Source organism: Podarcis filfolensis (assembly GCF_964270895.1).
Source record: "Podarcis filfolensis genome assembly, chromosome: 16".
Taxonomy (NCBI): domain Eukaryota; kingdom Metazoa; phylum Chordata; class Lepidosauria; order Squamata; family Lacertidae; genus Podarcis; species Podarcis filfolensis.
Genome location: NC_139620.1, coordinates 8,344,940 through 8,368,759, shown reverse-complemented (window position 1 = coordinate 8,368,759; position 23,820 = coordinate 8,344,940). Strand labels below are relative to the sequence as shown.

The following is a 23,820-nucleotide window of genomic DNA, read 5'->3' as shown; positions in this document are numbered from 1 at the left end:
AGAAGTGTGACTGGCCCAAGGTCACCCAGCAGCTGCATGTGGAGGAGGGGGGACGCAAACCCGGTTCACCAGATTACGAGTCTACCGCTCTTAAACACTACACCACACTGGCACTGTACTAAGAAGCAGTTATTAACTCAACCAAAGATCCTCAAACAGATTCAGAATTTGGGGGCATTGGGTGTAGCCCTGCCAGGGCTGTAACAGTGAACTGTGCATTCCAACACTCTCTCCATTCAGAAGACCCCTCCAGCCTCCAGCTGCCCCCTTCCACCTTACCGTACTGCACAAGAGACGAGGAGTGGCTCGTGGTGCCGCTGTCCCAGGACGTGGCCGCACTGCTGCTCCCGGATGGCTGAGGATGCTGAGCCGCCAGCTGAGCCAACGCCTGGGCGGTCTTGAACTGCTCCAGGAACTGCGAGCCGGTGGTGGTGGTGGCGGCAGCGGAGGCAGAGACTGCGGTGCCTCCGCCGCTGCTTTTGGCCTCGCCGACGTCGCTGAACCCCTTCCCCAGCATGCCGACCTGAAACGGCAGGAAGGGAAGGCCGGCTGAAGCAGGCGCATGCCGGCTTTGGCTGGGCAAAACAACACAGCAGCCCCAGATGGGGACCAGGAGGCTGAACTCTTCTAAATACGTGCACGACCGCAGGGTTCAGAGGCTTGTCCTTTTCCTTACCATGCCGTGGTGCGGGAAGGTGTTCCCCGAAGTGGGCTGGGATATAGGAGCCTGCTTGGAATTGCTGAACACCAGCGGCTGGCTGAGGGCAGGTGCCTGTGAGGAATCCAGGTTGGGTGACTCGTTCTCCAGAGAAGAAGGGGTCTTTCCTAGCAGCACAGCAAGGTCGATTCTAGTAAGGAGGCAGAAGCGTCACCGTGAGTGAGGGGTTGGGTGAATGGCCTGGCCGGCCCACCACTGCTCCTGCACCAAAAGGGATGCCCCATGCCAGGGCTAAAGCTAACAAAATGAATTTCAATAGGATCAAATGTCAGGTTCTGCACTTAGGGCAGGAGGAACCAGCTGCATGAATGTAAGACGGGGGACACACCTGGGTTTCCAGTAGTACATGTGAAAAGGGTTTAGGGGTCTTAGTAGACCACAAACTGAGCATGAGTTAACAGCAGCAAAATAAGCCAATGCTATTCTGGGGTGCATCAACAAAAGTACAGTGGTACCTCTGGTTGCGAACGGGATCCGTTCCAGAGGCCCGTTCGCAACATAAAAAGAACACAACCCGCAGCAGTGCGTCTATGCATGCGCAGATTGCGACTCGCCGCTTCTGCGCATGCATGTGTGATGTCATTTTGCGCATCTACGCAAGTGGCGAAACCCGGAAGTAACCCTTTCCGGTACTTCCGGGTCGCCATGGGACGTAACCTGAAAGAACGTGAGTATGACTGTATAGTGTGCAAATCCAGGAGGGTAATAGTACTGGTCTATTCTGCCCTGGTCAGACCAAACCTGAGGTTCTGTGTTCACTTATGGGCACCACAGTTTAAGAAGGATGTTGACATGCCGGAATGTGTGCAGAGGAGGGCAATCAAGATGACAAAGGGTCTGGAAACCAAGCCTTATGAGGAACAGTTGAAGGAACTGGGTATGTTTAGCCTGGAAAAGAGGAGACTGGGAGGAGATATGATAGCTATCTCTTTAAATATCTCAAGGGCTGTCACTTGCAGGAGGCAGCAACCTTGTTTTCTCCTGCTCCGGAGGGTATGACCTGAAGCAATGGATTCAAGTTGCAAGAAAGGAGATTCCAACTAAACATCAGGAAGAACTTTCCGACGGTAAGAACTGATCGACAGTGGAATGGGCTCTCTCTCTCGGGAGGTGGCGGAGTCTCCTTCCTTGGAGGTTTTTTAGCAGAGGTTGGATGGCCACCTGTCACGTATGATCTACAACTCCCAACTCTACAATTCTATGTGATCTGCTTGTGTACAGAATTACTGTCCAGTGCAGAATCAGGCAGGGTTGGCAGAGGATCTTGGGCATACCAGCAGGCTGCTGAGGTGGCTGAATGCATCTGATGCTGCCTGTGCCAACATGACACTCTCCAGATGTTTTGGACTACATTTCCCAGCAGCCTGTGTTAACCCAGCCATTGGCGGAGGCTACTTTAGTCTCTGATCTGGCATCCACGGTGAAATTGCTCATGTTCAGTTTATGCTACAGTATGGTCTTGGGAAGCAAACGCACACAGAAACCAGGGTACAAAAGACCTTACACCTCAGGGAGAAAGTTGTGGGTTTTGTGTTGGGTTTGGGTTTTTTTTGCTTTTTCAGGCAGAGGGAAGCCCCTTCTGGGGGCCACAGAGGCAAATGTGGACAGAGCAAGGAATGTGAATTTTCCCTCTGTGCAGCAGCCTAGTTTTTACACATGCCCCCCTCTCTTTCTATCCTCCATCCTGGGAAGCAAAAAAAGCTTTATCAGAGCTCAAGGACACATTCCAGCCAGACAAAAAACTCCCAAGAAGAGCGCAAAGGAGGACTGTTGGTGAGGAATGTGCCTCTGGATGTTGTGCAATCTGGGGGGGGTGGAAGAGTCCCAAGGGCCAGATGGAGAGGACTCAAGAACTGCATTGGTAGGAGCCAGAGCAACAATTGGTAGGAGTCAGCTTGGGGGACGGGAGCAAGAAAACCCAGAACAGTACATGGGGCGGTGAGAGAAGCAGTAAGATTGTTCTATCTGGCAAGCAGAACTGCTTCCGTTGATGGAAGGACTGTAATAGCACGCCTCTGAATTCTTCCCAGGGTGGCCTGACACAGCCCTGCCTGACCTCTGGTCATACAGTGGTACCTCGGGTTACATTTGCTTCAGGTTACATTTGCTTCAGGTTACAGACTCCGCTAACCCAGAAATAGTGCTTCAGGTTAAGAACTTTGCTTCAGGATGAGTACAGAAATTGTGCTCCGGCGGCATGGCAGCAGCAGGAGGCCCCATTAGCTAAGGTGGTGCTTCAGGTTAAGAACACTTTTAGGTTAAGTACGGACCTCTGGAACGAATTAAGTACTTAACCCGAGGTACCACTGTACGGCCAGGGCTGAAGTGAGTTGGAGAGTCCAGCAACATCTGGAGGACTACAGGCCTGTCCGCCACATCCTGGATACGGCAATGGTTGTTTGCTTTCTTCCCCTGCTCTCCCCCCCAGCCCCGCCGCCAAAAAGAAACTCATTTCTAAACTGAAACCCAGCTACTGTGGCAGGCGCAAATGGACCACCTCTGTCCAGCCGTGATGGTCACATTTTCCGCAGGCAGAGGCACAGAGGAGACGTTGGAGGCAGTGAAGATCTTGGTCTCTGAAAGCTGGGGAAGGAAAGGAGAGGCAGGAAGTTAGGGTGATCCCAAGTCAGAGAAGGCAAAGCGCACACAGAAAGGGAAGCAACGCAAGAGCTGGGGTGTACCTACATCCTCATTCCAGTCCTCGGTCCCCCATTCCTCCGTCGCCGTCCTCCACGCACCTGGCAAAGAACAAAACAGAGAGGGGGTTTGGTACAAGCGGATCCTGGGTGCTTCCAGGGAAAGGGGGTGATTTTCAAGAAGCATTGCAAGCAGCTAAGCAAGTTGGTGCCCCTCGGCCAGACAGACACAAGCTTGGGGTGGGGGGTGGGGGGAGAGGAGGAAAAATATGGGCACACCACGCAAGCTCCCCCACCCACTGAACCCCAAAGCAAAGAGGCTGGACCCTGGAATCACTGTGGGGGAAAGAGATGTCTTCCTTGACCCCGTCCTGAAACTCTCTTCCCTTAGGAACAAACGGTGATGGACTGCCCTACTGATATTCTACATGCCCCCTGCCCAGTTTCACTGCTCTCTTGCAATCAAATGTGGCATCTTTTCCACCCTCCTCCTACCACTGCCCCTCCCCAAAGTCCTGCAAAAGCCCAATTTTCCCAGAAGATCGCCGCCACCGGGTTAGGATCCGTGCAAAATGGTCAAGGGAAGGTTTCGTTTGTGCATACGTGTGTGTTCACACAAATTTATTCATTCAAGCAGTTTATAAACTGCTTAATTACAACAGTCTCTAAGCAGCGTATAAATAACTCAATGCTACACGATGCTTGTGCATCCTGCAAGAGACTTGCTCAGATGTCTCCCCCTGCAAAATTTTGCTTTCAGCCCTATGAAGGCGAAGGCAGATCTTTTACCGTTTCAAAGAGGCAGGCTGGGTAAATGGTTAAGAAACAGCTGAATCAAGCCAAGATACATTTCTTTCCCATGTTTTAAGGTTACTTTTACTAAATAAAAATGCCCCCTGCCCCCCCATGCTGCTGTTCAGGTCACTTCCCTGTTCCTTGAAATCTTCATTTATTGACTATGGGCATTTAAAAACATGCATACACTCTGCTGGCTCCTGAAGGTGTCTTTTGCTTTTTAAAAAAACCCACATAGCGCCATTAGCCAAAAGTGCAAGGGAAAAGATATGAAGACTTGAAACTGGGGGGAAAAGAAAACTCTGCAAGGCACTACAGTTGGGAGTTGGACCAGGGAGACTTGAAGCACGCCCCGCCCCCAGCCACGTTTCTCAGGCATGAAGCTCGTCGAGAGACCTTGGAGCAATCCCACACTTTCTTTCTCTCAGTCTAATCCAGGTGCGTAACCCCCAGAGCATCCCAACTCCCATCAACTCCAGCCAGCACGGCCAAGGGCCAGAGATGATGCAAGCTGTGAGTTCTGCCTCCCACGTCCCCCACCTCCCCAATCTGCTCTGGGGTTTCTTCCAGCCCCTCCCCAAAAGTAGAACAAGGGGGCGTGCCAGGAGAAATTCCACTGGGCCAGCTCGAGCGGTTTTACTCGCACAAGACCTTCGCTAGATTCAACACCCTGTCAGCATTCACCAAATCTGCAGAAGTCTGCACACAGTTGGTCCCTGGATGGCTAGCAAACCAGACTTGTGTAGCAGGACTGCCTCCCCTCCATAGTCCATTTCCCCCCCCCCACTCTGCACCCGCAAGTCAGGCTATTGATAAGTTTTTTAGAAGCTGCAGAAGGGGATTAACTCAGGATCTCTTCACGGTCAAGGGGCAACTAACCTGTCTTCAGTGATCCCAAGTCTGCGCTCTTGCTTACGAACATAAGAAATGGCCTCACAGGATCAGACCAAGGCCTCGCCCAACTTTCTCTGCAAGAAATCTCAGCCGCCTGCCAGCAACTGGCCAGCAATCCACCAGGAGATTGTAAGAACCCACCAGTGTTAACTACCCACAAGTTGGAACTGCAAACGAACCACCTGTAGATCTTGAGGAAGGTGTTGCAGCAGAAATTGCCTCATCATTGACTCCTCAGAAGGCCAATTAGATGGAGTGTTTAGAAGCAGTGTATCTGTGGATGCCAGATACTGGGGGACTGTCACCTTCAGTCCCACTTGTGAGAGCCCAACAGAGGCACCTAGCTGGTCCCCACCCCAAAAAAACCCAGAAATATAGATGGACTCCTTGGTCTGAACTGACAAGGCCATTCTGAGCTTATGTCCCAAGGATACTTGGCCTTCGAATCAAGATGCAAGAGCTTTAAAGAGCCAGGAGAGGGAAACCACAACAGGGGCAGCCACAGCCGGTGGAGGGTGCAATCAAAACAGCCAGGAAAGCAAACTCATCTCCCCACCCCCCCAAACACAGAAAAACACAACACATGGAAGCCCAAACCCCGCCTCCCCTTAAAAACACAGAGGTGTGGGGAAGGCGGGGTGAGGTGGGGTGTCAGTGTTAGTAAAAGCACAGGCAAGAACGTACACATATTCATTAAATGAAACCAAACCGAGATGGAAAGAGATGGAGGAGGGCAGGGGTTGTGGAGTGGAAGGAACGAGACAATGACATATCCACAGATATATTCCAACTTATAAATAAAGAGATCCCGGGCAATTAGTGCACCTGGATTTCTCGTACCAGGAGCAGTGTCAAATTTTCGGGGATAATTTGACCCCTCTCCCCTAATGTAATCAACTCCTGAAAAGAAACAGAAAAAAAAGAAAAAGAAAAAAAAGAACGGGGTAAAAACAGTGAAAACGGTTTTGTATTCTAATGAGAAAAGCGAGGCGATTCTGCCGCTGCTGCCGCCGCCACCCCCTTCTCCACCCCAAGACTACTCTGCCGCCCACCATACCTGTGGATATTGTTAAAATTAAAAAAATATACTTAATACTACAAACTAATCATGGGAGTATGAAATGAGGAGTGCGTTCTGTAGACACTGTGGACAAGTAAACCCTCCTTGGGGGCCAATGAAAAGGGTCGTCCCCTTCCAGCGACAACTTTTAACAGTCCCCCTTTCTTAGCTCAGGACACACAAAGAACGGCGGGATCTACTTCCAAGAGAAAAGTTAAAGACACTGCAGTTCTCTCCCCGCTTCTACATTTCTACTGCACACCCAGGAAAGGGAACCTTCCCTCAAAAACCTCAAGTGGTCTTTTTGCCCAAGCAGAAAGACATTGTTGTTTTCTTCTATGGAGGAAGGCCAGAGCTCAGAGGCAAGGTTCCAGGTTCAGCCCCCAAGGGCATTTCCAGGTAGGACTGGCAGAATGGCCCCCCCTTTGCCTGAAACCCGGGGGGGTGTGTGCCTGCCGGTCAGTGTAGACAGTACTGAGCTAGATGGAGCAGGATTTCCGAAACTTGGGTCTCCCTACTGTTTTTGAGCTACAATTCCCATCATCCCTGACCACTGATCCTGCTAGCTAGGGATGATGGGAGTCCAAAAACAGCTGGAGACCCAAGTTTGAGAAGCTCTGGTCTACGCCATTACAAGGCTGCTTCCTGCATTCAACACTTTAGTTCCCCGAAGTTATGCTGTTGCTGAAAGAGATGAAAAGGGTGTGCAACGGAGCGGTGGGTGGAGAATATGTTTCTTCCCTTTCTTGGGAAACCTTCATTAAAATCATAGGCTGGCGGACCCAACTCACCCCTGCCCAGTGGAGGTTAACCACCACACCCTAAAGACCAGGGGTAGCTGATGGGATGCACTCAGATGATGCTGGGACTCCCAGCTCCCATCAGCACCGGCCAGTGTGGCCAAAGCTCAGGGAAGATGGGAGCTGGGAGTCCAGCAGCTTGCAGGGTGCGCCACAGGCTCTCCAACCCTACACTAGGACTTGCCAGGGACACCCTCTAACTCCAATGCAATACAAAAACGGATCAGAAGCGCTTAAAGTGGATTATAACCGTGACCCAAAGCAGTTTTAAACTGAAATAAAACCAGCCATTTTTTATTTTTTTTTACAGCATCAAGCACAAGTAAAATGGCTGGTTTTAAAGGCATGATGGGGCAACTGGATAGGCATTAAGTGGCTCTAAAGGTAAAGGTAAAGGGACCCCTGACCATTACGTCCAGTTGTGGCCAACTCTAGGGTTGCGGCGCTCATCTCGCTTTATTGGCCGAGGGAGCCGGCATACAGCTTCCGGGTCATGTGGCCAGCATGACTAAGCCACTTCTGGCGAACCAGAGCAGCGCACGGAAATGCCATTTACCTTCCCGCCGGAGCAGTACCTATTTATCTACTTGCACTTTGATGTGCTTTCGGACTGCTAGGTTGGCAGGAGCAGGGACCGAGCAACGGGAGCTCACCCGGTCGTGGGGATTCGAACTGCCGACCTTCTGATCGGCAAGTCCTAGGCTCTGTGGTTTAACCCACAGTGCCACCCTATGATTCAGTGGCTCTAGGTGGCAGAATTGGGTGACTTCAATCACACAGGGGCATGGCTGGTCATCGCTCAGCGGCAGGGCAGGTGCTGGGAATGGTGGTTCTCTCCCCCCACCCACAGTCTCCATTTAAAACAGTGTTTTTCAAACTTGGGTCTCCAGCTGTTGTTGGGCTACAGTCCCCATCATCCCTGACCACTGGTCCTGCTAGCTAGGGATGATACGAGTTGGGTTCTCAGCTGTTGTTGGGACTACAGGTTTGAGCAGTGTTGACATAAAGGGATCTCTGGGGAAGGTGTCTACCTGCAACACCCAGAGCGCTGTTGCCAACCAATACTGGGATGGCTGGACCAACAGGCTGACTTGATAAAATGCAACCCTTTATGTTGAAGAAAGGCAAGCTGTATTGAAGGGGACCCACTTGTTGGCCTTTTTACTGACAAGAGCTGAACTCTGGCCCCAAACTGCGGCAGCACAAAGCGCCCAGCTCACTTACTCGTGCCGTCGTCCGGCTCAAAGCTCCCGGTGTTGTTCCATGTATTGCTGTTACTGTTCCCGTAGCCTTCTTCCGTGCTCGTGGGCTCGGCATAGTCCGCGGGGTTGAAAGTTCTGGAAGACAGGGTGGGTGAGGAAAGGGGAATTTGAGCGTACCTCTCAAGGGCACGTCTGTCCTGCTTTGACCCTTTAGTCTCTTCCCTCCCCCTATCCAGGCCACAGGTGAGTGTCATCTGGTCACAGATAAACTCCCTTGCTCTGCCCATCCCGCCCAAGATTAGAGTTAAGACAAAGGCTGCAAAGCTCACCCCATGCCTTGGGCTGAAAACCTTCCTCCCCGCCTTCCAGATCCACCTGCAACAACAAAAAAACACAGGCAGCTTTAAACCTTACTGGACCCAGGATACACCTCCAGGTAAACTAAACCAGATTTTTAAAAGTCTTCTATCTGCACCCATCTCTTGTTTTCCCCACCAATTTCACTCCTTTGAACCAAGGATGGGACTACAACTTCCATCATGCATCGATGATATTGGTCGGGGATGATGTAAGTCAGCCCCCCAACAACTTTGGAGGGCAGAGACAGAGGACCCCCAGCCTTGCTTTAAAGCAAAACAAAAATGAGCCTACTGATACAACCACCCACCTTGTAGGTACCAAATTGAGACTGAGAGCTGGACTAGTGCCGGAGTTCAAATCCACAACGAAGGTGGGAGAACATGGGATATTCTAGACGTGGAGAACCTGTGACCCTCTAGTTATTGGGCTCCCAACTCTGACCATCTGCAGCAGGCATGGCTGAGGGCCAGGGTTGAGGGGCACTGTGGCCCCCAGAAGGTTCCCTATGTGGGAATGAAACTTCCAGGCTGAAAAAGCTTCCCCTGCCTGGTTTCAGGTGCAGTCGGATTAGGAATCAAACACCTTGTTTGTTTGATCACCGGAGGCGGCCAGTCAGCTATCGCAGCTGCAGGACTCAGTTGGCCAACGATGCCAAGACTTGCTGTAGCATACGCTGTCCCCCCTTTATAGCTATGAAGGAGCCAGAAAGGGTCTACTGGTATGCAGCCCACCGTACAGCAGGAGGGATGGATTTAAAGGCACTTTAAATCAGGATTTATTTATTCTTTGTCTGTCCTGAGTCTTCCGACGTTTGTTTGATGAGCCTGGATTCTAGTGTTAAGAGAGGAAAACCTCTCTCGATCAACTTCCTCCACACCATACTTAATTCTATACACCTCAATCACCTAGGTTTTAACCTGATTTTATGGTCTTACAAAAAGTGCATCTGATCCATCCTGTTCTCAAAGCGGACAAGCTAAGCAAGGGAAGCCTGGAAGTCTCACTTTCTACACTTGATTCCCAGAAACTGGTTATCAAGAGACACCCTGCCTCCAACAGTATGGGGAGTAAACAGCCACCGTGCCAAGTAGCCACTGGCAGCAGTATCCTCCATGGTAATTTCCAGTCCTCTTTGTAAAAGCTATCCAGGCTGCTGAGCCGCCTCTCTCACCTCTGCCTCGCCCGCGGCCTCGTCGCCCTCTCTCTGTGCCTCTTCCAGTGGGTCCGGCTGTCTTGCCACTGTCCAGTCCATTCTCCTGGCCCCGAACTGGAAGACACAAAACCGCAGTAGTAAGTTTCCAGTGTGCTGAGTGCATGGGGGGGGCGGCGCAAGGCTCGGGTGCAGTGCTGAATGAATTAAGGATTCTTGAGCGACCTGCAGAAAAGCTGGCAGAAGCTGAATTATCCAAGGGTTTGCCCTGCCCACCAGGTGCACCCTCTCTGAAGTTCAACCGCTTGCCAGGGGAGAGATGGGTGGTGACAATCCACACATGATCCCCTTCCTCTACTGCAGGAGAAGCAACCCACGCCACACCGTTCCAGTTTTCCCAGCCCTGCCCTGCAATAGGCCCGTGTCTAAATTTTACAGACTCAGTGTCCTCAATTTCCCTTGAGGGTCTTTAGAACGAGCCATCTGCTTTTAAAGGAATGAAGATACGTGGTCTTCAGATGAAAATAAAATACAACCCATAGGTTGCGAAACAGATGTTGTAAAGGGTGTTGGGTGGTCTTTTTTTGTTTGTTTTAAAGAAGATACAAACACCCAAGCAAAACACATCTTCACAGTTGGCTTGTGAAACGGCATTTGTATAAAACAGGTCTCAATTTTAAAAAACGAAAAACCCTAAGGATCCCGATTACCCAAAACACCTGGATATTTGAAACATTTTTTTGACTCCCAAGCAGAGCTAACTATTAAAAAATAAAGGAAGTGTGGAGCAGGAATTCAAAATGTGACTTATTTTTCCAGCTCCGTGCACGGCAATGCCAGGTACGACAGGGAAGACAGGGAAGCCATAACTGCCCCCACGCTGCACACCTCTGGCCGTGAGGTTTTAACCATCTGCTACCTTTCCTCTCGTCTCATTGCCCCACCCCACACCGGCAGCTACCCCGCACAAAGTCGCGACTCGTACACTCTCTTCCGCGGCTCGTCCCTCGGCCCCTTCTTGGCAATCCACCTCGTCGCCGGCTGAAGTCCCGCTCCCTCTCTCGGTTCTCTTTGCTTTCTTCGCTGGGTTCCGTCTGCCCGCTGTCTTTCTGTCCTGAAACCCCCTTCTTCTTCCCAACCATCTCCCAGGAGTGCTGCGAAGGGAGAGGCAAGATTTATTCCCACTCCCCATGCATGTAACACACGTTCAATTTCACAGATGCATGCAAGAAACATTATACAGGTTTCATTGAAGTTGGTCACGGTCGTTTTATAAAAAACCAATATTCTTTTTCAAAAAATATTTTTCAAAAAGCACCGTACAGGAGAGATGTGGATATACTTGTGCTGACCCTTATAAAACAGTGTACCGGGTGTGTTTGTACATTTTAGATTAGTTGCAAAGATGGTATTGTAGAACTAGACTTGTACCCGGTTATTGTTTTTAAAAGTTTATAAAGTTTTATTTTGGAAAATAAAAATTTCATTGGAAAAAAAGAAAGAAAAGCCTGCAAAATATCAACTAGAGTTAAAATTCCAGTTCAGTTCTGGACATTTTTTGAGAGGGAGGGGGGCAGAAAGCATAACTGCATCAACCAGGTTTCATTTTTTCACATTTCTAAAATGAGAATTCATAGAAGGAATCAACACTGGAGTGAAGGCAGCAGAATATTTTGCCAACTAGAAGCAGTATGCAGAGGGGGCCATGAATGTCAGGAGAGGAGAACCGCAAGATCTGGGCCTGGGCCGATGAACAGGTGAGTCATCCTCAGTCTTCTCAGGTCTCCCAAGGGCTGCATTTCCGCCTGGGGAACCTTCCAAGGGCCACATGCCAGCGGTGAGGCAAAAGTGGGTGCGCAAAAAAGTACAAACACATACAGATGAGAGGCATTATCAGAGCTCAAGGACACATTCCAGCCACCCACAAATGCTTGGGATGCCAAGCAGGGCTAGGGAGCGGTGTGGCCTGGGAAGTGCTCCAAGGGCTAAGCCATGGGTAGGGAAACTAAGGCCTGGGGGCCGGATCCAGCCCAATCGCCTTCTAAATCCGGCCAGCAGACAGTCCAGAAATCAGCGTGTTTTTACATAAGTAGAATGTGTGCTTTTATTTAAAATGCATTTCTGGGTTATTTGTGGGGCATAGGAATTCGTTGACCCCCCCCCCAAAAAAATATTCCGGCCCCCCACAAGGTCTGAGGGACAGTGGACCAGCCCCCTGCTGAAAAAGTTTGCTGACCCCTGGGCTAAGCTGAGAGGCCTGGAGTGAGGCATGCAGCCCCTCGGGCTGCTGTTCTCCCTGCCTGCCTTAGACCCACAACTTAAATTTAAACCACAGAATACTACACAGATTTCATAGTGCCCCATGACCTGACTTTTCAAAATCTGCCCTCTGCAGATCTGCCTCACTCTGTCAGCTTTTTTCCTGGGTCTGTCTCTCTCTCTCTCTCTCTCTCTCTCTCTCCTTTCAAACTCCCATCAGCTGCAGCCAACACAGCCAGTTATGAGGGATGATGGGAATTGTAGTCTAGCACAGATAGTAGACTGTGAACTGCCTCATCTTCTGAGACATGGGGTCTATACATGGGCTGCCCTTCTCCCCTCCACAATGCTACTCCCTTTGCCCAACAGAGAATAAAAAAAGGCCTTTGCAACCCGCAACGCCACTCTGCTAACCGAGTCTGCAAAGCCACAGATTTACCGTGTCCGGGTTGCCTTCCAACAGCACGTTGATGGCTCTGTTGACGTCCCCATTGCAGTCGTGCAAGGCGATGACACACTCATCCTGGTTCTTGCCCGTGATGTCGATCAGCTGCCGAGGGAGAAGCAACACAGCATAAGGCCACCCGTCGAATCGGCTGGGACCTGTCACCAGTCACGGGACTTCAAACCCCTGAACCCGAGTGCCTCCCTAAAGCTATCCAAAGCAGCCATGAGTGTGTCCATCGTGTTCCTCTCTCCCAGGAGACATCAAAGACAGCTGGCGGGGCAAGGAGTTAAAAGGCACACTCTCCTTGGAGAGTTTCCCCCTTTCCTCATGTCCTCCAGCATCCCAAAAAACTTACTTGTTTCACTTTCTCCTCAAAGTCAGCATCGTTGTGGTCGGATATCATCTGTGCAAGTCGGATTTGCTCTGCAGTGGCCTGTGGAGACAGGGGCCAGAGGTGGAAGTGTTAGAATGAAACACGGCAGAAAGACAACAGGTTAGCCCTGTAAGTGGGGCGTCTGGCCAGGAACAGGGAAGCTGCCTGAGTAAAGAATGAGCTGGACACTGCCATTCGCTCTGCCCTCAGATCTGAATTGGGTACTTCCAAGGCCAGGCAGCCACAGACAGCAGCGAGGGAGGAGGGCAAAGCCACAAAGCTCCCACCATGAAGTTACGAGGGAAGAGCTGCGTAAAGCCCTGCCCTACTGGCTTAGATATTAATCACCTGCTCAGAGCTGATAGGGAGGAATTTTCTCATACAGACACAACTATATAACTACGTTATTCAAAACTGTAACTTTAAGAATTTGCACCCGAGCTTGCTTCTTCTCTCCCTAACCCTTGTCTTAAGAGATTGTAAACCCAAGGAGCAGGGACTGGTTTGTGTAAGCTGCTCTGCTTTTTGGCTAAGAAGCTGAGTACATGACTAACATGGAGACTAACACGCTGGGACCAAGACTGAGAGGTTTTAGTCCTCAGTTAAGGGTGAGGATCCAGAGTGCAGTCTAAAGTAGGGATGAGATGTATTTAAATTTTCTCTCATCATGTCTGTTCTGATCTCTGTTAAACAAGGATAAAGGCTTGTTGTGGTTATCAACGTAAGAGCTCAACTCCTCTATGTTCACCTCTCATTAATCTGGTATTAATTTTCTATTTCTTATACATATCAATAGCACAACATGCTTCCATGGAATGCAGATTAATGGAAAACCAGAGGTTCTGGAACAGAAAGGATAAGATATTGTCCCCTTTTGCAATCTCTCTTCCCCTCTTTGAAAAAAACCCAAATGTTTGAAAACTGTAATAAAAATGAATGATAGGCAACTGGTTGGGCTTATCAATGGGGGAGGTTTCAAGAGCTTTTCACTGCCCAGGCAACCAGATGTTTTATCCAGATATCCCAACAGGTTCAGCGTCAGTGGCCGGGAAATTAGTCATTTCACCTGCCACACGTATCAAGAAAGTTTGAACACTGTTTTCTCTTTAAAAAGGTAGAAGGGTCTTCCCTTCTCCTTCCAATTCTTCCTGTGTTTGCCCACAAAGCCAGAACTTTGCCTCAGCTCCTAAGCATGCAAGCTAAGAGCAGCCCGAAAGGGTGCGGAGGGGTTTTCCTTTGTCTCGTGGGAAAGTCGTTAGGCCAGCGTGCTCTTAGTCACAACGGGGGGGGGGGGGGGGGAGAAAGGTGAGGGAGCCAAGAGGACTCCTCCCCTCCCAAAGCCAACTGGTTTCCATGGACACCCTGGCCTGCTCCGCCCTCACCTGTGGCCTCTGTTTGTGCTGTGCCTGGTTCTGCGTCTGCTCCCAGCTTCCCCGGGCTCGGTTAGTGCCCACCGATGTCATCATTTACAGTATATACAAATAACAGTATTTACAAGGTAGAACTCTGTGGAGTGGAGAGAAGAAGAAAAGGTTTTTTTTAAGGAAACGAGCAAGCAGATGGCCCAGCCACATTTTGCCAACACATCCCCTTTTGTGATTAACATGGAAGAACCAACTCCTGATCCCTTAAGTCAGACATGTCCAACAGGTAGATCATGATCTACCGGTAGATCACATCCAGTGGCAGATCACTGGCTCCCCCCAAAGAAGCTCAACAACTTTGGCCCGAACTGCCAGATCATTGCCAGTTTTTAACTCTGTGAGTAGATCACAGCCTCTTGGGAGTTGGCCACCCCTGCCTTAAGTCAAGGGGTCAAGCATTCTTTCTCCCAGTTCTGCCCCACGTCCTGGTACAAATTGCCTTCTTAAATCCATCAGCTTGCGCGGACTCGCATGTCCCAGGTGCAGAGTCCACTCCTCAAATCCCTCAGACTCACGCCAATTCTCAAAGGGGAGAGTTCCAAGCTTGTTCTCAGCTTTGGCTGAAAAGCCTTTGATAAAACCCATCTCCTCAAGGAAAGTTTCCATGACCAATGGAAAGTTACAGGTTGGTGTTGCAACAAAAAAAGAAAAGAAAAAGGGAACTTCGACAAGTTGGCATCTCAGAGCAGGGCAGCGACATTCTCCAGCTGAGCTGCATCCAGCAACCCTCAGAGCTGGTAACCAGGGAGTCGTCTTCGCAAGATCAGAGGTTGAAGCAGGGTCTTTCCTTGTCCTCGGGCTCAGATTCTGGCCCCAAGACCACACCAGTTTTCAACAAGAATGAAGCCAAGCTTTATAAAGCGGCATAAATCTGCGCAGCCCTGCCTAAAAACAGTGGCACAAAAACTCTGGAAATTTGCACCCTGGTAGATGCATTTAACCAAGAAGGCCTACAAATGCAAAGGATCAAATACAGCATACATTTCATAAAACCCACACCTAATAAGTTTGAGAGGAGGACCACAGCTCAGAGGCACCAGCTTCGATCCCCAGGTCATGCTGGGAAAAGGCTCCCTTGCCTGAAACCCTGGAGAGCTGCTGCCTGTCAGTGTAGACAGTACTGATCTGGATGAGCTAATGACCTGACTTCCTAAGTTCGTTAGTAGGCTGTTACTCACAGTGGCCAATGCTTACCAAATCAGATACAAAGAAATCCAACTAAACGATGGGTTTGCCCCCCATGAGTTAACAAGACACTGTGGCCAGTGGGGGGGACAGTGTTTTTCATCAGTCTCCCCTTCCTCCTGTTTCCAAAAAAAATGCTTGGGAGAGTAAAGAGGCCCTGGTACTCCATGGGCTGAAGCACGGCCAGATTTTGTACTAGGTGATTGCAGGGGAACAGAAACAACAGAACTAAATATTGGTATTTTTTTCTTGCAGTACGGATGAAGGCAAGGAAACTTTTGCAGTTCAAGGGCCACATTCCCTCACAGACAACCTTCCAGGGGCCACATGTGCAGGGCCAGAGGAAGGTATGGGCAGAGCAACACATGCAACTGTTAACATTATATCAGGGAAGGGGAGACATTTTGACCCCTAGATGCTACTGAATTACAATTCCCTAACCACAGGTGTACTGACTGGGGCTGATGAGAACCGAAGTCTAACAACCTCTGGAGGGCCAAAAGCGTTATACTGTAGGTGACAGTCCAGACACACAAGAACCAAAGATTTCTACACACCGTTCTATATTCAGCTAGGCAAGAAGCATTGCCACAGTTAAATGGTACATTCCAATCAGGGAAAATCCCTTGAACAGGGTGCAGAGCAGTGGCACAGTCTTGGAAGAGTCCCAAGGGCCACATCCATGCTCCAGGATTGAGGTTTTCCATCCCTGCAATAGGGGGACTGTGCTTCCAACAGAGATTGCGGGAGAGCAGGAGAGAGAGAGAAGGAAACCATTTCTCTCACACCAATGTGAGAACAACGTTCTATGGGGCCACCAGAAAGGAAAGCATGCTTGAAAAATAGGCTTTCTCCAACAACTACCCACTTTTCCTTAGGGAATTCTGGCATCTACATGCAGAATGACCACAAAAACACAGCAATTATTCCCAAGCGATGGGAGTTGTGGGCAAGCGGCCCATGCGACTCTCGGGATCCTTAGTGGTACACGCTGGGGGCACCTGAGCACAGGAGTGGCAGACAAAGTTACAAAGTGGTCTGGAACAAGAGACAAAAACTCCCATTGGCAGGTCAGTGCTCCCTGTACACTCTTATCTCATGGATGAACTACAGCCACAGGCAACTGAGGACCAAGCATTATGACCTGCTTGCCCCACATGAACAGTTTGTTTGCTGCTGGACACAAGACAAGCTGCAGAGCACATACGTGCTTTGCACACACAGAAGGTCTTTGGTTCAGTCCCCAGCAAACAAGGTTTAAGGATCCCGGGTAGCAGGTAGAGCCAGCCTGACCAAACTCAGATATATAAGCTAATTGCCAAATGGCGATTAAACCTAGGTTGCGGTCACCACAATGGCATGTCTAGATTTGTTGTTGTTGTTATTTTTATTTTCATTTCTATACCATTCTAGATCCTTAAGAAAAAAGTCAAAGCAACATTTGACAACACATTAAAACATCAAATAAAACAATCCAGATTATAACAAATTTCCGTTCCTTTTGCAAGTGACATTTTGCTTTCCCCACATTTATTTACCTACTTAATTTATAGAGCTGCCGCGTAGCAGAAGGACTCTAGGAAGGCAGTGTAGTGTAGTGGTTAGAGTGTTGGACTAGTACTTTGGAGATCAGGGTTCAATCTCCACTCAGCCATGAAGCTCACTGGGTGACCTTGAGTCAGTTGCAACCTCTTAACCTACCTCACAGGGCCGTTGTAGGGATTAACTGAGGAGGGGGAGGTGAACCATGAACTCCTTGGAGAAAAGGGTGGGATATAAATGCAGCAATTAAGCCCTTCTGCTTACCTGATTAAGAAAAGCTGGAGGGGCCAGCCAGATGGAGATATCAGTTGCTAACCCAGCACCCAGAGACCTCCATGTGGTTGCAATTGGACCCGCACCAGTCGCAAAACGCACCTGGCGCCTGGCTAATTTCTAGCACTGAGCTTGTCTGTTAGAGGAAGTCAGGCAGCAGGCAGGGAAGGCCTTGGAGACCTGCTGCCCTTAAGTGTGGTAGACAGACGAAAGACTCCGCTGCTACTCCATGTGGGTTTTATACACGGAAAAGGGAGGGTTTTGCACCACCCTGTCTTTGCCTCGAACAGTAAAATATCTTGGTAAAGACCCCTCTCTGACCGAGACCCTGGAGAGTTGCTACCAGTCAAGAACAGACTATTCTGAGCTAAATGAACCAATGGTCTGACTCGAGATATGGCAACTTCCCTTGCTGGGAGGAAAAGCCATAACTCAGTGAAGTGAGGTCAGGCTGCAGCTCAACAACTGCTTTTCAGCAGTGAGCTAAGCAGCTCTGCATACAGAACACAGACTTTTAACCCTCAGTTCTGCAGGGTGGCTTCAGGACAGAGTGCCCCCCCCCTCCAAATCTTCACAGCTTCAACAAAGTCGAAAACCTTGCTGAAGACAAAACTCTTAAGCCCAGCAGCCTGTAGTCATGGTTTGTGTTAAAATAAGCTGGCTTTTGTAGTTCAGAGTCTGTTTTACTTGAATTTTCTTTTTGAAAAAACAAAGATGGGAGAACATTAAGAACAATTAGCATGAACCTGTTCCGCATGCAATATGCCATAACAGTGTTTTATTTTTAGACCTTTCCAAAAAGGTTGGGAACGACGTCACTGCCCAAGACCTTGGGGAGCTGCTGCCAGTCAGAGCAGCCCTGATGGATCTCAGCAAATGTCTAGCATCCATTCCAGCAGCCTACTCCACATAACCAGACAGATATGTCCCAAGACAGCCACAAAAACACGACAGAAAAGTGAGCGCAACAGGGATCCAGAGACAGACATATTCCAAATTAGCCATCATGGCTAATAGGCCTCTCCCTCTTCCATCAATCTGTCTCATCCCCTTCTAAAGTTGTCCAAAGCAGCAGCCTTCATCAAATTCTACTGTGCTGAATCCTACAAATTAATGCACTTAGTTAATGTATAATGCAGCTTCAAAATACTCAGATGACATTGAGGTGGCTCTCTTCCCCTACACTCCTTTTCGGTCCCTACAAATTACAAGGCCTTCCAAGGGACGCACTGTGGGGCTATTTATGCTCAGGTCCTGACCATAAACACCTCCCTGAGTTGGCATAAAAAGGAGCCTCAGTGCACTTCCTGTATTACAAGGCCAGCGGCTTCCATCTCGTGGGTGGAATAAACTTCCTGTTTATACGTGAGTAGGCCTTTGAGTCAATGACAGAAATCTATAGTTGTCCATTGCTTTCATACAAGAGGTTTCATTCCCACACAGGTCTGGGGGCTTAGAGGGGTCTATCCATGTGCCCTCAGTACCCACAGCTGGGAATTTGGAGAGAATCCAACTAGATTTCTCAGTCCCTACAGATCACTGCACCATCAAGAATAAGAGTTAAACAGCGTAATCACACCAGACTGGACACCGCGGAAACTCACTGATAAGCTGGAGAAGATTTTGCAGAGAGAAAAGAAACTCAGAAAGAACACAGAAAGGTCCAGATAAGTTGTGTGCAGGGGAAAGCCTGAAAATACTGATATAGATAGCTAAAGAAAATAGAGATGAAGGATGTGATGTGATGAGTTTCTTTAAAGGAGAACAGCCGCTATTATCTGAGATCACGGTTTGGCCAGGATGAAAAGCTGTTGGTTTCAGTTCACTCAGGAAAATTAAGCATTAGAAACAATATTTATACAATACTCAAAGCCTTCAACCATCTTTAATATAATTAGTGAGATTGGTCAGTGCTAGGATTCCCGTTATTACTATTCAGTACGAATTGATAAGGCAGTGTTGCTCTCCCAATGGAAATTTATTCCTAAATATCTGACACGCCATAATATCAAAGATAATCAAGAGCACTGCTGATGTTCAGCTCATAGCTTGAATGCTTAATCATTACACTAAGAAAAAGTTCCTCAGATGCCTCAAAGCCCTGCTTCACATCCTTTTCGTGCAGAAGACCCCAGGTTTAATCCCAGGTAGGGTCAGGAGACCCCTGTTGGAAACTACAGAGAGCTACTGCTACCCAATGTGGAGACAATACTGAGCTAGCTGGACTAATGGACTGAGTAGCTTTCTGTGTTCCAAACAAGGTCTCCCAGAGCAATATGCAGTCTTCTTTTTATAAGTTTGAAGGAAAGGCTGCCATGGGTCTGACAGACCCTTTAGTGATGAATACCCCATGTCAAAGAAGAGATCTGGTCCCACAAAGCATCTTCTGAGACTCCTAGGTTCTAAGAACAAAGCAACAAGAAAGATGGTTATTCTTTGCTGGAAAGACTAGATACTGGAAAGGCCAGCAATCCTGACAGGGTGTTTATGCTTCTGGCAACCCAAGCAGGCGAACTTCACAGCCATAGATGGAAAAACACAGGTACACACAAAAACCAAAGCAACTTTGCCTTTAGTAAAACATTTTTTTTGTACCTAAGGGTGCAGTTTTCTGTGAGTTACCCCACTGAAGTAAGTGATGTGGTTCGGAGTCATAGGACTGGATTGCATAGGAGATCACAATGCAAACACACTTTACTAAAAAGCTATACACCTTCACCCTGAAACTTGTTTTGTGTCCGTAGAAGTGTGTGTGTGTGTGTGTGTGTGTGTATCTATATATCTATATATATAGAGATATAGATATATATAGTTGTAAATGTGATTTTTTCATTAGTAGTAGTGGTAGTAATAACACCTAAAAAGGATCTTATCTGCTGGACTCTATTTTCTCAAGATGAAAAAGTTTAGAGTATTATTTTGGTTAGTTACAAGAACCGCCTTAGGAGAGACATAATGGCAAAAGTGTTGACTTTCGTTGTGTGATGCCTGAGCCCTTAAACTCCTAAAGCATGGATGGGGAACCTTTGGCCCTGCAGAGGTTGCTAGACTGCAATTCCCATCATCCCTCAACCATTGGGCATGCTGAGGCTGATGGGAGCTGAAGTCCAACAACTTGTTCTAAAGAGCAAAGGAGGGAAAAGGAATATTTGCACAAATCCCAAGCCTCAGAAAGGAGAAACAAATAAATAAGCAACAAAGCAGCCACTCACTGGTTCTGTTCCTTGTCTGTGAGACAAAAATTAACAGCAGCCTAGGTTATAGAGGGATTGCTCCAAGGATTAAACTGTTCCATCTACTATCTTTTAAAAGCACAGAAGCTGCAAACTTAAACCCACTTACCTGGGAGCAAGCCTCATTGACCTCAAAGTAGGTATGGTTAGGATTGCAATGTACGTTATTAAGAATCACTTTCTGAAAAGCAAGAACTTAGGTTGAAGAAGCCAGGCAGAAGAGAAGATGCTGAATAGCAAGAACAACAGAAGCAAGAGTTTTTGTGCTGTACTGATGCAAGTTCTCTGGCACAAAAAGAGGGCCGTTCGAAGGATGGGAGGCAGAAGCAAGGACTAGCCATGGAGCTGCAGGCAGTCAGCTTTCTCAAAGGCACCAAATCTCAACTGAAATTGCCATGTGGAAAGTGGAGGCCCTAGAAATGGTACTGGTGACTTGGAGCAGATGGCCTGGCCGGAGGGGACACTGAAGAGAGAAGAGTGACGGAGATCAACACAAACTCCCAAGGTTTGAGGAAAAATGAGCTAGCTGTCCTGCAATACAAGCAGAAACACCATTACGCAAACCCCACTGAGCGACAGAATCCTCAGGAGAATGGTGGTAGTTAGCTTTTAAAGGCAGGACAAGAAGAAGCTCTGCAGTATTTGAAGTCTCTTTTCGTAAACACCACACCCTTTGGATTGAAAGCTTCCGGCACCAAGGGAATCCTGGTTCTTTCAGTGCCCCATCTGTCTGCCTGGCACCAGAGGTCTTCGCAAAGTGTCCTAGACAAAGGTGCAAGAGTAATCTGACAAGGAAGTTCAGCAGCAGTGCAACACAGGCTTCGGACACCTGGATTCGAAACACTGTTCGGTCACAATGTTCACCAAGGCCAGTTATGCTGTTTCATCCTCAAGCAAAAACAGTGAGGGTTAGATAGAGGAAGGTAACCCTCCCATATAAAGGGGAGGGCAACATCCTGAATTCTTTAAAGGAAGGGCAGTATCCAAAAATATTTTTAAAATCCAAGGACGCAGCTAGGAGTTTAAGGAACAGTCCAGAAAATTATTTAGCATAATAAAGGGGGGAGTTTTATAGCCAGTTAACAGTTTATTCAGAAGTTAAGTACCACTTGCATGAGGTAACTTTATAAGAAGGGATGCACTAGCAGCTCAAACTTACAAAGTAATAAGGTGCGAAGAGTCTTGCAAGATCTGGAAAAAGGCCCATCTGCATCTTGTTCTCAAAGTGGCAACTAAACACTTCTGAGAAGCCTACAAGATGGGCATCAGCACAGGAGCATTGATCCTTAGGAAACTGGTATTCAGAGGCCTTTGATAAGGGAGGACATAACAGAGCTATGATGATTTGTAGCTACAAATGAGACTCATCTTCTTAAGTTTTAGCAGCACCGGTCCTCAGGAAACCAACATTCAGAGGCCTTTGATATGGGACGAAATATATAACCATGATGACTTGTAGCCACTGATAAGAATCATCCGCCGTAGTCCCGCTTTGTACAATGGAGTTTACCTCTTTACTTCAGCGCCCAAAGGACTGCAGCTAGAAAGAGCCCAACCTAGCTTCAGAGTTACTCGGAAACAGAACGCTGCTGCTGCTGCAAACTTGGCACAAGCTGTTGTTTCTCTCTCCCCCCCCCCGCACAAAAAAAAGAAAGAAGAAAGAGGAGACTGGGGAACTTTCTCTCCTCCCCTGACTTTTTTATTCTTAAATCGTTTCCACGTGCAGGTTTTTAAGGGCTACTTGGGGAATGTTTACAGATCTGCGGGCGGTGGGGACAGAAAAGAGAAGTCGTCTAACTCTCACAGCCACCAGCCAGATTTACCAGCTTTTTACACCTTGGCGGGGGGGGGGGGGGAGAGAAAGAAACAGAAACAAGCGGTCCTGGGGGGAAGGAACAATGGATCCGGCTTTCTAGAGAGGAAAAGAAAAGTCTCCCCCACCTCGATCGCAGGAAGCTCCCCCCAGGCCTGGTTGTCCGGGAAGAAGGATCAGCTTGCAGTCAAGGGTGGGGTTGTGTTTGCGGTAAAGGATTTAGAGTGGTGGTTGGGGGGGGGGGAGGAGAGAGTTGGAAAGAAAGACTCCTCTCTCTCTTTTCCCCGGTCCGCGGAGCTCTCTGGAAGCGGAAACAGCCCAGAGGGCCTCAAGGTGGGGCGAGAAAGAGGAGGAATGTTTTAAAAATAGTGATGAGAGTAATAACCATAGTAAGAAGAAGGGGGGGGAGAGTAGTTTACCTACCCAGAGGTTGTGGGGGAAGGATCGACCTCGAAGAAGTTTGAGCTGGGGGGGAATCGGTCCCGCCTGGTTCAGCCCGACTCAGCCCCTCCCTGGCCCAGCCTGGCGCGCTACGCAAGTCCCCGGCTTCGCTCTGGCCGACTAGGCCGCGGTGGCGCTCGGGACCGGAACTCTCCCCTCCTCACGCCCCCTTCCCCCGCCCTCGCCCCCTCCCTCCCTCGGAAGGCCCAGCAGCTCCACCGCCTCCTGGAACAATTCCTGCCGGCCGGACTTTCCCCCTTCTACTCACCCTCCACGGAAAGCTCCTTTTTTGAAGCCCAGGGGAGGGGAAGAAAAAAAATCCCCTCACAAAATATAGATATACATATATAAGTCTGTATTAAAGAAGGAATTTATTATTATTATGTGGTGGGTGGGGGGGAAGGGGCGGGGCCGGCGCTTAAAGGGCCCGCGCGCAATTCCCGGCGCGGCCGCCAACTTTACCTGAGTCTCCACCGCCTCCTCCGCCGCCGCCACACACACTGACAACTAACCCAACGCGGCCGCGGGGCCGCCCCTCTGCCCCCACCACGTGACGCGCGCGCGCGGGGATTGGAGGGAGGGCCGCGGCGCGGCTTCGGCCCGCGTCACGTGACGGGCGGCGGCGAGGGAGGCCGGGCCACGCCCCCTTTGCTGTTGTCCGTCAAGAGTCCGCCCGCCCGCTCTTCGGCTTCATCCCGGCGCGCTTTCGCACTCTTACCCCGCCCCTCGCAACCTGACCCCGCCTTCTTAAAGGAACCACGTGACGACTCCCTGCCAGAACTCACATGGCCAAGGATGAAAAAGGGGAGGTGGGTCTGTAGGATAGGGAGCCGTTATCGCCGGCGGCCACTTCCGGTTCTCGTTGGACACGGCGGGTTTCGTAGAACTATGTTTTACTCAAGAGTAGACCCTGATTGAAATTCATGAGCCTAAGTTGTTTGTTATACTAGTCATGTCTATTGACTCCAGTGGGTCTGCTTTGCGTAGGACTAAGCACTGGGTGCAACTCAGTGTCAGACAACCCAATCAGATGGGCGGGGTATAAATAATAAAACTGTTGTTGTTGTTAATAAAACTGTTGTTGTTTTATACCTTTTTTTTGAAGAGGCGGCGGAGAGAGGACTTCAACTAGGAAATTTGTGTAGCGTAGCAGTATAGTTTAGTTAACTATCTTTGTTTTTTAAAGTTTTCCTGCTTTTGTGTTTTCTTGCTAG

At 49.1% G+C, this 23,820-nt stretch overlaps 1 protein-coding gene across 33 annotated transcripts in view; it reads right to left on the bottom strand.

The window, feature by feature from the left end:
• The window catches only part of UBAP2L (ubiquitin associated protein 2 like), a 46,407-nt gene extending 23,177 nt beyond the window's left edge, over positions 1–23,230 (bottom strand). For 11 of the 33 annotated variants that reach the window (XM_083590998.1, XM_083591003.1, XM_083591020.1 and 8 more), the window contains exons 1-13: positions 23,069–23,179; positions 14,078–14,201; positions 12,678–12,755; positions 12,314–12,424; positions 10,601–10,769; positions 9,637–9,732; positions 8,435–8,480; positions 8,128–8,240; positions 5,869–5,943; positions 3,404–3,456; positions 3,216–3,301; positions 677–848; positions 280–523 (exon numbers count right to left, since the gene is read on the bottom strand). In XM_083590998.1, the coding sequence (XP_083447124.1) occupies positions 280–523; positions 677–848; positions 3,216–3,301; positions 3,404–3,456; positions 5,869–5,943; positions 8,128–8,240; positions 8,435–8,480; positions 9,637–9,732; positions 10,601–10,769; positions 12,314–12,424; positions 12,678–12,755; positions 14,078–14,161 (1,327 nt within the window). In that variant the 5' untranslated portion in view covers positions 14,162–14,201; positions 23,069–23,179. Of the gene's footprint in view, positions 1–279; positions 524–676; positions 849–3,215; positions 3,302–3,403; positions 4,161–4,234; positions 5,944–8,127; positions 8,241–8,434; positions 8,481–9,636; positions 9,733–10,600; positions 10,770–12,313; positions 12,425–12,677; positions 12,756–14,077; positions 14,202–22,588; positions 22,750–22,874; positions 22,956–23,068 lie in introns of those variants that run through there. The other 22 variants (XM_083591030.1, XM_083590999.1, XM_083591010.1 and 19 more) reach the window with 16 other exon arrangements.
• Between the last annotated feature and the right edge of the window lie 590 nt (positions 23,231–23,820).